Source organism: Astatotilapia calliptera, chromosome 22, assembly GCF_964374335.1.
Source record: "Astatotilapia calliptera chromosome 22, fAstCal68.1, whole genome shotgun sequence".
NCBI classification, from domain to species: Eukaryota; Metazoa; Chordata; class Actinopteri; order Cichliformes; family Cichlidae; genus Astatotilapia; species Astatotilapia calliptera.
Window position 1 is genome coordinate 24013726 of NC_137442.1, and position 17070 is coordinate 24030795.

The 17070-nt window shown below is 44.0% G+C and overlaps 1 protein-coding gene across 1 annotated transcript in view; it reads left to right on the plus strand.

Annotated features, from left to right (window-relative positions):
* LOC113014343 (uncharacterized) overlaps nt 1-17070 on the plus strand; it is a 49834-nt gene that overhangs the window by 10659 nt on the left and 22105 nt on the right. Inside the window, exon 6 of the mRNA XM_080296345.1 lies at nt 9151-9222. Coding sequence (XP_080152471.1) covers nt 9151-9222 — 72 coding nt within the window. The remainder of the gene's footprint in view (nt 1-9150; nt 9223-17070) is intronic.

Genomic DNA, 17070 nt, shown 5'->3' on the forward strand with positions numbered 1-17070 from the left:
TGTGCACCAATTCCTCTGACATCGTCTTATTAATCGTTAGCTTACTATGCAAACATGACAAGTGAAATCTCCCGCAGCAAGCTTAAACATGTGAGAGGTTGATCGTGCAGAAAATCGCTGAGCTTATGTGAGTGAGTGTGTAAAAGCATTTCAGTTCTGCTGAGCCAAATAAGACAGGTCAGGGTGAAGAAGTGACAGCCAAAGAAAAGCTTACCACAAAACGGAGAAGTTATGACAAATCAGACTAAAAGGCAAAAAGAAAGTGCAGCTTTATGGTTTCATGGACAAAAGAATTTCTGTGGCTGCAATATGACGAGCTAAATAACCAGGGCTGTACATAAGTGGTCCGCAGGTGCGCATTCGCTGTCAAAATAAAAAACACGCACAAGGGTTAGGGTTAAATTTAAAAACTGTACTTTTGAGTTAAAATATATATTTATAATTTTAATAAATGACAAATAAAAAATGCATGAACATTTTTTTGTTTCGAAAAAATATCGAACCGTGACACCAAAGTATCGAACCGAACCGAACCGTGAATTTTGTGTATCATTGCACCCCTAATATATATATATATATATATATAAAAAAACACCCAGCACGCCCCTGCGGGCGGTTTATCCTTCAAGCTCGGGTCCTCTACCAGAGGCCTGGGAGCTTGAGGGTCCTGTGCAGTATCTTAGCTGTTCCCAGGACTGCGCTCTTCTGGACAGAGATCTCCGATGTTGTTCCTGGGATCTGCTGGAGCCACTCGCCTAGCTTGGGAGTCACCGCACCTAGTGCTCCGATTACCACGGGGACCACTGTTACCTTCACCCTCCACATCCTCTCGAGCTCTTCTCTGAGCCCTTGGTATTTCTCCAGCTTCTCGTGTTCCTTCTTCCTGATATTGCTGTCATTCGGAACCGCTACATCGATCACTACGGCCATCTTCTTCTGTTTGTCTACCACCACTATGTCCGGTTGGTTAGCCACCACCATTTTGTCCGTCTGTATCTGGAAGTCCCACAGGATCTTAGCTCGGTCATTCTCCACCACCCTTGGGGGCATCTCCCATTTTGACCTCGGGACTTCCAGGTTATACTCGGCACAGATGTTCCTGTACACTATGCCGGCCACTTGGTTATGGCGTTCCATGTATGCCTTGCCTGCTAGCATCTTGCACCCTGCTGTTATGTGCTGGATTGTCTCTGGGGCATCTTTACACAGCCTGCACCTGGGGTCTTGCCTGGTGTGATAGACCCCAGCCTCTATGGATCTTGTGCTCAGAGCTTGTTCTTGTGCTGCCATGATTATTGCCTCTGTGCTGTCTTTCAGTCCAGCTTTGTCCAGCCACTGGTAGGATTTCTGGATATCAGCCACCTCCTCTATCTGCCGGTGGTACATACCGTGCAGGGGCCTGTCCTTCCATGATGGTTCCTCGTCTCCCTCCTCTTTCTTGGGTTTCTGCTGCCTGAGGTATTCACTGAGCACTCGGTCAGTTGGGGCCATCTTCCTAATGTATTCTTGGATGTTCGTTGTCTCATCCCGGACTGTGGTGCTGACACTCACCAGTCCCCGGCCCCCTTCCTTCCGCTTAGCGTACAGCCTCAGGGTGCTGGATTTGGGGTGAAACCCTCCATGCATGGTAAGGAGCTTTCTTGTCTTTATGTCAGTGGCTTCTATCTCCTCCTTTGGCCAGCCTATTACCCCAGCAGGGTACCTGATCACGGGCAGGGCGTACGTGTTGATGGCCCGGATCTTGTTCTTACCATTCAGCTGACTCCTCAGGACTTGCCTGACCCTCTGCAGGTACTTGGTGGTTGCAGCTTTTCTAGCGGCCTCTTCATGGTTCCCATTCGCCTGTGGGATCCCCAAGTACTTGTAACTGTCCTCTATGTCTGCAATGTTGCCTTCTGGTAGTTCAATCCCCTCAGTTCTGACTACCTTCCCTCTCTTTGTTACCATCCGACTACACTTCTCCAGTCCGAACGACATTCCAATGTCATTGCTGTATAGCCTGGTAGTGTGGATCAGTGAATCGATGTCTCGTTCACTCTTGGCATACAGCTTGATGTAATCCATGTACAGGAGGTGGCTGACAACTGCTCCGTTCTGTAGTCGGTATCCGTAGCCAGTCTTGTTAATGATCTCACTGAGGGGGTTCAGGCCCCCTCAGTGAGATCATATATATATATATATATATATATATATATATATATATTATATATATATACACACACACATATATATACACACACATATATATATATATATATATATATATATATATATATATATATATGTATAAAACACCCAGCACGCCCCTGCGGGCGGTTTATCCTTCAAGCTCGGGTCCTCTACCAGAGGCCTGGGAGCTTGAGGGTCCTGCGCAGTATCTTAGCTGTTCCCAGGACTGCGCTCTTCTGGACAGAGATCTCCGATGTTATTCCCGGGATCTGCTGGAGCCACTCGCCTAGCTTGGGAGTCACCGCACCTAGTGCTCCGATTACCACGGGGACCACCGTTACCTTCACCCTCCACATCCTCTCGAGCTCTTCTCTGAGCCCTTGGTATTTCTCCAGCTTCTCGTGTTCCTTCTTCCTGATATTGCTGTCATTCGGAACCGCTACATCGATCACTACGGCCGTCTTCTTCTGTTTGTCTACCACCACTATGTCCGGTTGGTTAGCCACCACCATTTTGTCCGTCTGTATCTGGAAGTCCCACAGGATCTTAGCTCGGTCATTCTCCACCACCCTTGGGGGCATCTCCCATTTTGACCTCGGGACTTCTAGGTTATACTCGGCACAGATGTTCCTGTACACTATGCCGGCCACTTGGTTATGGCGTTCCATGTATGCCTTGCCTGCTAGCATCTTGCACCCTGCTGTTATGTGCTGGATTGTCTCTGGGGCATCTTTACACAGCCTGCACCTGGGGTCTTGCCTGGTGTGATAGACCCCAGCCTCTATGGATCTTGTACTCAGAGCTTGTTCTTCTGCTGCCATGATTAGTGCCTCTGTGCTGTCTTTCAGTCCAGCTTTGTCCAGCCACTGGTAGGATTTCTGGATATCAGCCACCTCCTCTATCTGCCGGTGGTACATACCGTGCAGGGGCCTGTCCTTCCATGATGGTTCCTCGTCTCCCTCCTATATATATATATATATATATATATATATATATATATATATATATATATATATATATATATATATATTAGGGGTGCAACGATACACAAAATTCACGGTTCGGTTCGGTTCGATACTTTGGTGTCACGGTTCGATATTTTTTCGATACAAAAAAATGTTCATGCATTTTTAATTTGTCATTTATTAAAATTATAAATATATATTTTAACTCAAAAGTACAGTTTTTAAATTTAACCCTAACCCTTGTGCGTGTTTTTTATTTTGACAGCGAATGCGCACCTGCGGACCACTAATGTGCAGCCCTGGTTATTTAGCTCATCATATTGCAGCCACAGAAATTCTTTTGTCCATGAAACCATAAAGCTGCACTTTCTTTTTGCCTTATAGTCTGATTTGTCATAACTTCTCCGTTTTGTGGTAAGCTTTTCTTTGGCTGTCACTTCTTCACCCTGACCTGTCTTATTTGGCTCAGCAGAACTGAAATGCTTTTACACACTCACTCACATAAGCTCAGCGATTCTCTGCACGATCAACCTCTCACATGTTTAAGCTGCGGGAGATTTCACTTGTCATGTTTGCATAGTAAGCTAACGATTAATAAGACGATGTCAGAGGAATTGGTGCACAAATTATCATCACTCACAGATCAGTGCTGTCGCTCTCTATACACAGTTCGCACGATTGCAAAGTGAAAGCAAAAAAACAAGCGCAAATTCAAACGCAACTTCAATATGTCACATATTGACAGTGGCTCACCGATGCCAATGACATAATTACCCAGCTACATTTCTGAAAGAATGCAAAAGCATTGACATATATTTTTCCTACAATAGCCCGACGGGCAGGGAAGAGATTTTGGTAGCCCGACTGAAAAAATCGCTAGCTCCGGGACGTCGGGCTAGCGATATTGCAAGCCCTGTATCTGATTGAGGAATCACTCATCTTTGGAAAAGAGAGTTTATTACAGAGAAATGGCTCTTTCCAAAATAAAAGCTATACTATCCGCTTCTTCTGGGCTATATTCTCAGCAGCATAAGGAGAATCATGTGCTAACAGCTGTCTAAATGACTCGGCTAAAGTTAGTAGCATGCTTGTTGTTTTTGTCTTTGCACTAGGATGATGTCGGCGTAAATGTGCAGTCATATTCGTTGTGTTCCCACTAGTGCTTTCAGGTTAATCTCGTTGAAATGACCTTAACGCCACAACACGGCAAATCTCCGTTAACGAGCTACCGCCGATCGCTCCGTGCATGGGGCTAGACGGCAAACACGTTAACGAGCTAACTGCGCTAACACACTAGTTCACACCAATGTAATTGAGCATTGCATGGCACATCCAACATACTGTTTTACTTTAGTCCATGACTCGCTTACCTTCAGGGTCATACGTCACATGAAAACCAAAATAATTCCAAACGCCAGATCTGAATGAGGTTCAATTTGCCTGTTGCAAGTAGAGCTTAACTTCTGTCTCGCTAGCTTGCCCTGCTCTCTTCCTTCTGACTATGCTGTCTGTGTTGAGCGCTCAGTGGATCTGCGCTCGACAGTGCAGCCTAGGCGGAGTAGTCGAACACAGATTCACTGAGCGCTCAACACAGACAGCATCGTCAGAAGGAAAATTGATAAAATAAATTACAAATGTTGTATTGTTCGATACATATGCGTACCGAACCGAAAGCACTGTATCGAACGGTTCAATATCGATACGAATATCGTTGCACCCCTAATATATATATATATATATATATATATATATATATATATATATATATATATATATATATATATGTGCCTGCAATATGAAGTGTTTCTAACTCTCAGCCTTTCAATAGGTCACTCGAGCCACTGTTAAGCATTGATTTAACCCTTTTCTGTCTCAAGAATTGAATTCATGATCCATTAGATACTACCTCAAAGAAAGAGCAATTAAGTTAAGCTCCTCTCATTGCACTAGGGAGTTGGCATACCTGAGCTAGTATTTGGGTGCCATGGCTTCAAATTTAAGAATGAAAAACCAAACAGAATCACAAACTGACAGTTAAAAATGTTCCACACTTGGCAGACACACAAAAAGAAACGAGTGGCCAAATTGTTCCATTTAGCAGCCTGATGGATTGGCTTTTGAAAATGGAGGATTTTCAGAAACACGGCACATTCGGGGAGCAGTGAGGAGGAAGGAGGGATGGCTTCAGCACCCCTCAGCCTGTGTGGTGTAATAGTGGCGGAGCCGTAGGCTGAAGTTTTCGCTCTCGCGTTCTTCTGTCTTCGTCCACCTAACAAGCCCGTCTTGAAGCTGTTGCTAGGCTACACTGGTCCGTTGTTATCCTCCGGCTGGTGGCATTTTCAGTCTTCATGTCTGCGTGTTCGTATCGGTGTGTGCGAGTGTATGTTTGATATCCTTAATGCAGAAAAAGACGGAAAGGCAAAGTGCAAAATGAAGGACAAGGAATATGATTAGAAGTTTGACCCTGAAGATCCACGAATTACATTAGTGCTTTGTGTGTTTAGCGGCATATCCAATTGATCAGAGTGGTATGATTACTACCTCTGATCATTAGTTAGATTAGTGAAGTTTAAGTGTCCTAATCACCCTGCAGTAAGGTAAGCACTAGATTGAAAAAAAATTAAGAATCTGTGTGCTTTCGTAATAGCAAATTTTGAGGTTTAATCAAAAATTTTAAGGCAAGTCTGTATACATATGTGCTCAAAACAGCCCCTAAGTTATCTGCAAGGTAATTATAGTAAACTAAAACTTAACAAAAAACAAAAACTACATGTAAAAAAGTTTAGTTAACTAAAACTAACTGAAACTGTTTTTGAAAATAAAATAAAATAAAATGAAAGATAGAGGCACTTTCCTTAGTTTTAGATTTTTAGTGTGGTAAAATCCTTTCTAAAACTCGCCTTATTAGCATAATTTAACAGACAAAATTATTGAGACTTAAATCTTTACAAGACTGCTTTCATCTGCTTTCAAAAAGTTCTCTTTTTGTATTGTAATACCTGTACTGATTTCCCGAATCTTGCATATGGCATATGCCCTAATAATAACTAATGATTAAATGCAGAGTGTTGCATAAACACACAGGGAGTGAAAAGAGGTGTGTGTAGAAGAAACACTGCATCACGGGAAGTCCACAGTAGCCTAGGCCTATTGCAGCACACCTAAAGAAGGCTTTAGGGCCTCCTGATCTACCCAAAAGGTAACCAGTAAAGCTTTCAAAGAATATGGGATGCTTGGAACAGTTTTCTCTTGTACGTCGAGCAGAAGACGCCTATAACTTTTAAGAGCTCCACTGATTGGCTGTAGGTCACGAGAGACACAGATGTTTCTGGGTCCATACAGTGTGAACCGTGCTCCGTGTCACCTGTCATGCTAACCCTTGATTTACTCTGAGGTTGCAGAAATTGCAGAACTACAGAAGGATATGGGAATATGATTAGCAGTCGCTCAGACGCATCAGTGAGAATGTGTACAGGGCCGACTGCACCGTCTGCCACTGGGTTTTCTCCATTAGTCATGGAGGAATCTGTGACATCAAACAACATGATGGAAAATCAAGAGGAGTGAAAGGCTGCAAATGGCACTTCCAAGTGACGGGAAATGATGATAGCCATCGGCCATAAAAAAGTGCATCATTGAGAGCCCTGAAGCTAAAATGTATCTCATTGTCCCAAATCCTGGAGATGTTTGCTCGATTCATGCGTCAGCTTACAATGTAGCAGATAATGTTTTGGCTACAGTTTCATGTTGTCTGGTATTGAGTGAGCAGTACAAAAGTCTATCAACTACCCTTATATGCTGAAACCTGACACTGAAGTGTCCCAGTGCCTAGAGTCAAAAAAAGTGAAGCCAAGGGGTCGCACTGCATATAAAGTTTTTAGAGCTCACTCTCTGCTCGTCATTCTGTTTTTGGATCACCACCTCCACCTCCCACCCGCATTCTGACATTATCAAATGGAGGGTAGAACAATGCATGAGCACCCCGCGTTGTAATCCCCAGCCAAAATGCAAATGACAAAGTATTATTATTAGTTTTATCATTATTGCACGGCTTTACGTCATGATAAATTACCTCTTGACTGCAATTGTCAACTGGATCTCTCCTCTAATTAGCTAATTTGCTCATCTACGCGGTGGAAAAGTGACTATGTGATTAATGTGATTTAGAGTCCAGCAAAATATGTAATAAACCTTGATTAATGAAAAATATTATTTAATAAGAATGACTGAACTCGGCACTTTTTTTTCTTTTTTAAATTATGATTGTGCGATAACACGGGCATGGAAAAGCAATAATCACTGATGCCTGAACATCACATAATGTTTTTTATCAATGACACAAAACTATGCGTAAAATTTAAACAGGTCCCAGAAGTGGGTTATATTGTTTATTCTTGTATTTTACCAAATGGAGTACAAACTAACCAGCCCAGGTTTAGTTTGTGTTCCAAGCAAAGCATTCAGGCACATAACCACTTGTCAGGAAACTTATTGCTCTTTACAGTCATGTAATGAGTTGTCTTGTACAGCTGAGTAATCTTACTCCCTTACTCCTCCTGTCTCCTCTTTCCTCTCTCTCTCACACACACACACACACACACACACACACACACACACACACACACACACACACACACACACACACACACACACACACACACACACGAGTGAAATAAAGTGAAAAGGAGGGCAGCACACCACAGTGCACAAGCACAACACAAGCCTTCGACTTGACTATGTTGTCAAGCAGCTGCTAATGTGTATTCAATATTGATGAACCTTGTTCTTTAGCCTCAGCTCTGAAACGTTTGCCCCACCCTGCGAGTTCAAAGGGACTGTCATTATTATGGTGTAATTCCAAGGAAGAAATGCACAACATTTGGATACACTGCTTATTTTGGTTCATGTCTTATAAAGTATGATTTGAATTATTGTTTAAAACACACTGGATTTTGCAATATTCTACTTCCTGGCCTCCTTTCAGATTAGCAAATATCAAATATCAAAATATCCAAAATACACATTACTCATATTCATTTTTTTCTACCTTTCTATTGGATGTTTGTACCAATTAGTACGTATTTAATGGTTATAATCTGCAAAACAATGCTTTCCCTAGAAATCAACTGCAGAAAAGACCTGCAGTTGACCTTTTCTGGTCGTTAAAATTATCATTGACATTCAAGAAAATATTTATGCTCAAAATTCTGACTTTAAGTAATCTGATTACATGTAATCTTTTCAGGTAATTTCTTTTTACAAGCTTTTACCAAGCATAATTTCTTTAACTAAAAATAATTTGAATAAATAAACTTTTTAATTACAGTTTTACTGACAATTATTGCAGCAAGTTTATCAGGGCAAACAAACATTAATTTTTTTAGTGTAGTGTAGTATACAATATCCAAAAATCTGCTATTCAAATAAGCACAATTGTTAATAGGTAATGCCTTATTTACACATTTAAACAGTATTTCAGAAAAATACTCACTGAAGAAAGGGTGGCTTTTAATCACAGTAAGAAACTGTTCAGCAAAGCAGTACCCTGTTCTGCTTTCACAATGTTATAGTACTTTTCGGCATTATTCACATTTCTAACATAGTGCAGTGTAGGTGTTTTGTTAGCTTTCTTTATTGAAAAAAACCCCCTCCCCAAAACAATTCGTACAAATTGTTTTCCTGAAAATATTACAGAAATTTGATCTCAGTTTCATTGTGTCTCTGAAATATTACACTCCAACAGTTTTCTGAACTCAAGTCTTTACTTATTTATTGGCTTTGCCAAGGCAAACATGCCTAACATGGTGAGGCTGTTTATCTGTGAAAGAATACCTCAGATCGAGTCCTCATTGACTTTTTTTTTGGCTTTACACCTTGTTAAACACTGATTCCTTCTTTCACATCCTAAGGCATGTTCTTTGATCCTTCCTCTTCCTACATTTTTGCTCTCTCTTCATGCTTCAGTCTGTTGTTTGTATTCTTCTAATTATTTGTTTAATTGTCTGCCTTTTTCCAGCATTTTGGATTCCAGCCGCATCAAGCCAACTATCCTCCAGGATTCAGCTGTCCCCGTTTTCCTTTCCAACAGGTGAGGCTCCAAACAATCCAATTCTCTGCTGTCCCCAAACCTTTGAGCCAGCTCTAATCTGCATTGCTGAATTTACCTCCAACACGCGAGTGTGTGCATGCCTGCCTCAACTGTGAGTTGGATCTCTATTGAGTCTTTTTTTATTTCGTGAAACTGTCAGCTTGTATTACATATAAAAGTCCTGCCAATGTGAAATAAATATTCCTCAGAGATTAACTAATCTCTTGCAAGAATGAGGCAAAATATAGGTCACATCAGATTCTGATAACGTGCACGTGTCTGTATGAATGTCTTGGGCATGAGCACATTTTGCGTGTATGGTTTGGTGTGTGTATTTGTGTGTAAAACCTGCCTCGCGTTATATAATTGAATATGGGGGGGTTGGGTTTTATTTGTGCGGATGTCACTCCTGATGGATGCTCCTCATAAGACAAGCACAATCAGGGATCATTCCTCATCTTGCCTCCCACTCCTTACCATTACTATCCATCATATTTTATTCACAAATTCAAGACCTTACTCTTTTTCCCCCCTCCTTCACTTTGTTGGCTCTGGTAGATAGTGGTGTCACAGAGAATTTCATGCTGCCACATGTTGTGTCTTTTCTGTCCTGATTGAGAAGGAGGCTGGCCATCTTTAATAATAAGTCTCATGACCGTTACAAGGCGACGGGTAATGGTGGAGCTGTAGAACAGATGGCTTTTCACTTTGAACCAACACACATATATATACTGTAATTATACACTTTTATGGCTGCATTCTCATTGAAGATCTATTACTGACACAATACGGTTTCATGGTTTTTCACTGGACTGGTGCTCATTTCCTCCACCTAAGTCTCCTGTTATGATTGTAAGTTGTGTGTTGCCACAAGCTCGCTGAGTGGTCTACGTGCTAAAGTTAGCTAAAGAGAGTTATTGTAACTTCTCAACAATTTCAACATCACCCCCTAAGGAATGGCCTCAGGTAAGGTAAGGTGTTATGGACTTTCATAGAAACAGATATCCATGCCTCTGAATTTTAGAACACCCATCATGTGTTCCTGAATATCTGAGGTAGTTTGAGGCATCTTGAAATGCCTTGAGGCCCTGTTTTTTGGCAGTTATTTTGAAGCATCTTATAATGTCTCTGCAAACAAAATAATATATAGGGGTATATATTTTTCAGCCAAATTCTCATTAGTCAGACAATTGCTGGCAGTTCTTTCATATGATGAAATATGCTTCATCAATAGCCTCCCAGGATTAATCCTATTGCAGGAGGAACAGATTGTGAAAAAACAAGGATGTTTTGACACTTGAGCTTGGATTCAAGAGCCTGGCAGCATCAGCTACACTTTGATCAAGCTGGATCGGATCCTGTGCTCTCATCAAAACAGAAAAACCCATATGATAATGAAATGAAAGGAGGAATTTCAGTGTTTTTGCTCTGTAGTTGTAATGCTGGGACCACCTGTCGATATACACTCAACAAAAATATAAACGCAACACCTTTGTTACTGCTCCCATTCCCCATGGGATGGACGTAGAGACCTAAAATTCATTCCAGATACACAATATAACCATCCCTCCCAAACAGTGGTCACAAATCAGTCCAAATGTGTGGTAGTGGGCACATCTGCCATATTGAGATAATCCATCCAACCTCACAGGTGTGCCACATCAGGATGCTGATCTGACATCATGAGTAGTGCACAGGTGTACCTCAGACTGCCCACAACAAAAGGCCACCCTGGAATGTGCAGTTTTGTCTCACAGCAAAATGCCACAGATGCCACAAGCAATGAGGGAGCGTGCAATTGGCATGCTGACAGCAGGAATGTCAACCAGATCTGTCGCCCGTGCATTGAATGTTCATTTCTCAACCATAAGCCGTCTCCACAGGCGTTTCAGAGAATATGGCAGCACATCCAACCGGCCTCACAACCGCAGACCTCGTGTAACCACACCAGCCCAGGACCTCCACATCCAGCAGGTTCACCTCCAAGATCGTCTGAGACCAGCCACCCAGACAGCTGCTGGAACAATTGGTTTGCACAACCAAACAATTTCTGCACAAACTGTCAGAAACCGTCTCAGGGACGCTCAACTGCATGCCCGTCGTCCTCATCGGGGTCTTGACCTGACTCCAGCTCGTCGCCGTAACAGACTTGTGTGGGCAAATGCTCACATTCGATGGCGTCTGGCACGTTGGAGAGGTGTGCGCTTCACGGATGAATCATGGTTCACATTGTTCAGGGCAGATGGCAGCTGAGAATGTCCCAGTTCTTGCATGGCCAGCATACTCACCGGACATGTCACCCATTGAGCATGTTCGGGATGTGCTTGACCGGCGTATACGACAGCGTGTACCAGTTCCCACGAATATCCAACAACCTCGCACAGCCATTGAAGTGGAGTGGACCAACATTCCACAGGCCACAATTGACAATCTGATAGACTCCATGCGACGATGTGTTGCACTGCATGAGGCAAATGGTGGTCACACCAGATACTGACCGGTTCTGGGTCCCCAGACCCCCAATAGCGCAAAAAACTGCACATTCCAGGGTGGCCTTTTGTTGTGGGCAGTCTGAGGTACACCTGTGCACTACTCATGATGTCAGATCAGCATCCTGATGTGGCACACCTGTGAGGTGGGATGGTTATATTGTGTATCTGGAATGAATTTTAGGTCTCTACGTCCATCCCATGGGGAATGGGAGCAGTAACAAAGGTGTTGCGTTTATATTTTTGTTGAGTGTAGTTCTATCTTGTGAAATTGTTTGAGAATAACCAGGTACTGGAGCCGAGTTGTATAAAGCATAGGGCACCGATTAATTTCTTTTGAGCACATGACTTCATATTGTGAAAATATATGCAGGTTTTATTTAAATAAAGGGAAAAATTCAGAGAAGAAGAAATCTGCATGAATGTGATTTTGGAGATGAAAAATAGTTTGTTGCTGTATCTTACTGACCAAAACTTTACTGAAATGCCGCTTATTCCCCCGTATAGACTAGCTTGCAGCTAGTCTATAGTTTAAATGAAATATCATTTCTCAGTATCATTGGGACACTGACCAAAGAGAACACAGGGCTAATATACACAGAGGGAGCAATCAGGGAATAAGAGACAGGAGGGAAACACAGCTGGGACAAATCAGGGCTGTCGAGACTAAGGAAGCAAAACCAGATGCATTAACATAAGACATGGACCTTCAAAGTAAAACAGGAAACATAACACAGAGACGCAGACTCGACACAGGGATTCAGCAACTATGGAACAGAACAGAAACCAGAAGGCACAACTCTGACAAACTAAACACAAGGACCCAGAGATCAAAAACAGAAAACACTGGAGCCCAGCAAACAAGTCAAAACAACCAAACAAACAAACAAAAAGGTTCACAAAAGGCGCAGGCGGCCAGGAAAACCGCTCCGAAAAAAGTTCAGGGGGCTGGCCCGGAAGCTGACGGCACAACACTCCAAAATCAATGGTGGCAACAAAGACGAAGGAGATGATGTCCAGCCAACACCCTGGAAAGTGGCCGGACAGGACGAGGACGTGGAGGCCGGACAGGATGAGGACGTGCAGGCAGGACGAGGACGTGCAGGCCGGACAGGACGAGGACGTGGAGGCCGGACAGGATGAGGTGGCGCTGAGACCTCTGGTGCAGACGAAGCAGAACCAGCCCGTGCGGAGGCCTTAGGCAGAGACGAAACAGGACGGGGTGAGGCAGGACCAGATGGCAGCACGCCAACCGCAGGCGACAGAATTGGTGGTGGCACTGCAGGTGGCAGTGTGGAAACTGCAGGAGGTGGCTCTGCAGGCAACGGTGTGGGAGGAGCAGGTAGTGGCGCTGCAGGCGACGAAGACTGGATGGGCCCCTCGGACCCTCCAGCGGAGGCAGGTTGCTGGACCGGTCCCTCGGACCCTCCAGCGGAGACAGAAGGCTGGACGGGCCCCTTGGACCCTCAGCCTGGACGGAGGATGGCTGGCGCAGTTCTCCAGAACCGCCAGCGGGAACAACAGACTGCTGGACGGGCCCGTCGGACCCTCCAGCAGGAACAGGTGGCTGGACAGGCCCCTCGGACCCTCCAGTGGAGACAGAAGGCTGGACGGGCTCCTCGGACCCTTCAGCGTGGACGGAAGACGGCTGGAGCGCTTCTCCAGAACCCCCAGCGGGAACAACAGACAAAGGCCGGACCCTCCAGCAGGAGCAGGTGGCAGAACAGATGACTAAGGAGAGGAGTGGCGGTGGCAAGGGCACAGTTTCCTTCGGGATGAGGGAACAGGAACCGGTGGAGAAATGGAGACCTCATCCTCTGACCACATAGCGGCCAGGAAAAAGGCAGGAAAACGAGGTCCTGGCTGGCGTGGGGAGGGAGAGGAAGTCCGTGGCAGCGTTGAAGCAGGTAGAGAGTGTGTGTTGTCCTGGGGCAGCGGTAAAGAAGTGGAGGTGGAGATAGAGAGAGCAAGCTTGCCAACCCTCATTTGCTCCCTCCAGGCAGCTATAGAGCTGCCCAGCACAGTGTCTGTAGAAAACTAGCATCTACTGCACTTAGCCCAACCGCCATGGTCCTCATCATCCTAGTTTTCTTTCAAGCATGTCTGAGGACCGTGAATATATTTTGTTGGAGTTGGAGCAGAAGTTATGTGGACTTTCTGTGGAAGAACTGCTCAGGGTATGTGAACTATGTAATATTACAGAAAAGCACAACAAAGAAATACAAAGCAAATCTCGCAGAGCTCTCGTTAAGCTTATTAGCCAGTTCTGTGAACGAGAAGAATTTTTCCAACGAGAGCATAAAGGCATGTCGGTGCTTCTGGAGCTAAATGATGTGCTGGCTTTGCTGGTGGAGGCACGGTCAGTGGCTGTTGGTGCGGGAGCGGCGGCCAGACAGACAGAGCGGGGATGACGGCGGAGACTGTGCACGAGGGGCAACTCGCAGCGGCGCGGGCACCTCCGGAGCGGCGGACAAGCCCGATGACATCGCTGGAGCATCAGGTGGCCATGAGGACGTCGCTGGACGGCGAAACACAGTGCAGGGGGAGATACTGCATTGGCAACAGTTTCATCAGGTGGATTCAGAAAAGACTTCAGGATAAGTGGACATTTGGGTGACTCAACAACTAAAGACACGCTGAGTTTCAGTAGGTTAGAGCACCAGATAGAAAGCGACTTAAAAACGGGCTACTCTGAAGCTGAGATCGTGGAGGCTGTCATACGTCCCATCAGTCCTGAGTTAAAATTAAGGAGCTATTTGGAAGGGAAAGAGGATCTCGTATTAACCAGCCTGAGACAAGTTCTAAAAGCCCATCATGCAGAAATAGATGTATCAGCAATTAACCAAGGCTACACCCACTTGAGTTCCTGATTAGAGTGCTGGATTTGCCTCAAAAAATTATTTTTGCATCTGAGCGCGCCCAGTCTAGCCTAAAGTACAACAAAGAACTTGTTCAAAGTCAATGTTTTCAATCCATTAGAACGGGTCTTCTAAGTAACAATGTCAGAGCAGAAATGAGAGTATATTTACAGGATGAAAACTGTAGCGATGAACTCTTATTAATGAAAATGCAAACAGCCCAGTACAATGAAAGCGAAAGAGCGTTAAAGGTAAAAGTCCACTGGTCTTTTAGAACAGGACTAAATGTAGTTGAGCAGAATGTGGCGCTTAGTGATCCCTGCACAAGCCAGCCTGATACAAAACCAGCTAAACCCCTCAAACCCTTATTTGCAAAAATTGAGGAAAGTAACTCAGCAATCAGGGACCTTAAAGGACAGGTAGCTTCACTAGTACAAACTGTCCAACGGGATAGAAGTGGTGACGGTGATAGGCAAGCCAGGGTGTACAGAAAGGCAGCTCACAGACCAAAAAGGCGAAGCTGTGCATGTCAACAAGAAAACAGGGACTGTGACCATTGTTTCAAATGTGGCAGTGACTCTCACTGGGCAAAAGGATGTAAAGTAAGGGGAGCTCAGAAGCAGGGAAACTGGGCGGGGCTGTGACTGCGGGACAAGCCACAGCCTCAGCACCAATGTCCCCAATGTGATAACATTCCCAAGGCCCAAAGCTTATCCCATGCATCACCAACTGACTCAGGAAATCCTAAAATTAGGAACCAACCCCCAAACGTGTTCAATCTGAGTACCAAAAAAAAAAAAGAAAAGAAGCACAGCTTGTGGGCAAAAAGTGTCTAGTATGGTGTAGAAAAAACTGCAAAACACAGGCACCGTGGGACACGGGAGTCCAAGTTTCAATATTGAGCGCATGCTGGAAATCAGACAATTTACCTCACTTAGAAGTTCACCCCATCAGTGATTTACTAAGTAAGGATGACCTTTTAGACTTAAGAGCCGTAAATGGATCTGAAGTCCCTTTCCAGGGTTGGGTAGAAGTTAGCCTTAGCCTTTGTGATCCGAGAGGAAAAGCTGCAGCTCAGAATGAAGTTCGGGTTCCAATCCTAGTAAGTCACGATGTGGTGCAGAAACCAATAGTAGGGTTTAATGCTATTGAGGAACTGATAGAAAAAGACACTACTCAGTCCAGTGAAAGCTTGTCTTTACTCAGAAATTCATTAAGAGTAGGACCAAACAAAGCAGAAGCACTGTTGAACCTTATACATACCACCAGTAGTAAGATAGTTACTTATCCTGTCAGATCAGGACGCAAAGCTATTGTTGTACCGAGTGGAGAAATGCACAGCGTTAGTTGTTCCATCAAAACAGACTTAAAGGTAAAAAGTGAAATGCTTTTTGAGTCGGATGAAAACCTGTCTTTAGCTGAGGGTCTGAAATCTAACTGCCAGTTGCTGTATGTATCAGGCAATGCCCGCAAAGTCAATATCTATGTTACTAATGTTACCAAACATGACATTGTTTTGCCACCTAAAACCCTTCTAGGTAACATAGAGAGGGTAACACAGTTATCCTGTGAATCTCAAAGAAGCTCAGATAGGTTCGGTTGTAGAAAAAGACAATCAGAACTCACCTAGCTTACCAGAAGAACCTTGGGAACCACCTGTTAATTTGGGCCACCTTAACACAGAACAACAGGCAGCTGTCATGGAAATGTTAAGAGAGGAGTCAGGCGCATTTGCTAAACACAAAGAGGAAGTTGGTTACATAAAAAAATCTAAAAATGGATATCAAACTCACTGATCAGATTCCTGTAGCCAAATCCTATAATGCGGTCCCACGTGCTGTCTATGATGAAGTAAAAAATCACATTCAGGACTTGTTACAAAAGGATTTTATTTGCAAATCAACCTCACAATATGCCTCTCCAATAGTGTGTGTGAGGAGGCGGGATGGAGGCCTGAGACTGTGTGTTGATTATAGGGGTCTCAATAAAAAGACCATTCCAGACAGACACCCTATTCCACGAATACAGGAAATCCTTGATGGACTTGGCGGCAATATGTGGTTTAGTGTGCTTGACCAAGGCAAAGCGTACTATCAAGGTGAAATCAGCGAAGACTCGAAAAAATATACAGCCTTTCCAACATCCTGGGGGCTGTATGAATGGAATAGGATCCCATTTGGACTCACCAATGCACCTGCAGCTTTCCAGCGGAGCATGGAGGAAAGTTTGGAAGGCTTGAGGGACAAAATATGCACTCCATATTTAGATGATGTTTTAGTGTACAGTCAAACATTTGAGCACATTTGAGTACATTTGAAGTTTTGAGATCAGTTCTCAAATGTCAGCAGGCTTGGGGAGTAAAACTAAGACCTGATAAATGTGACTTGTTTAAAAATGAGGTCCGCAATGTGGGCAAAATCATTTCAGCAAACGGTTACAAAATGGATGAAAAAGAGGTACAAGCAATACGAGCTTTGAAGGACAACCCACCAACAAACATT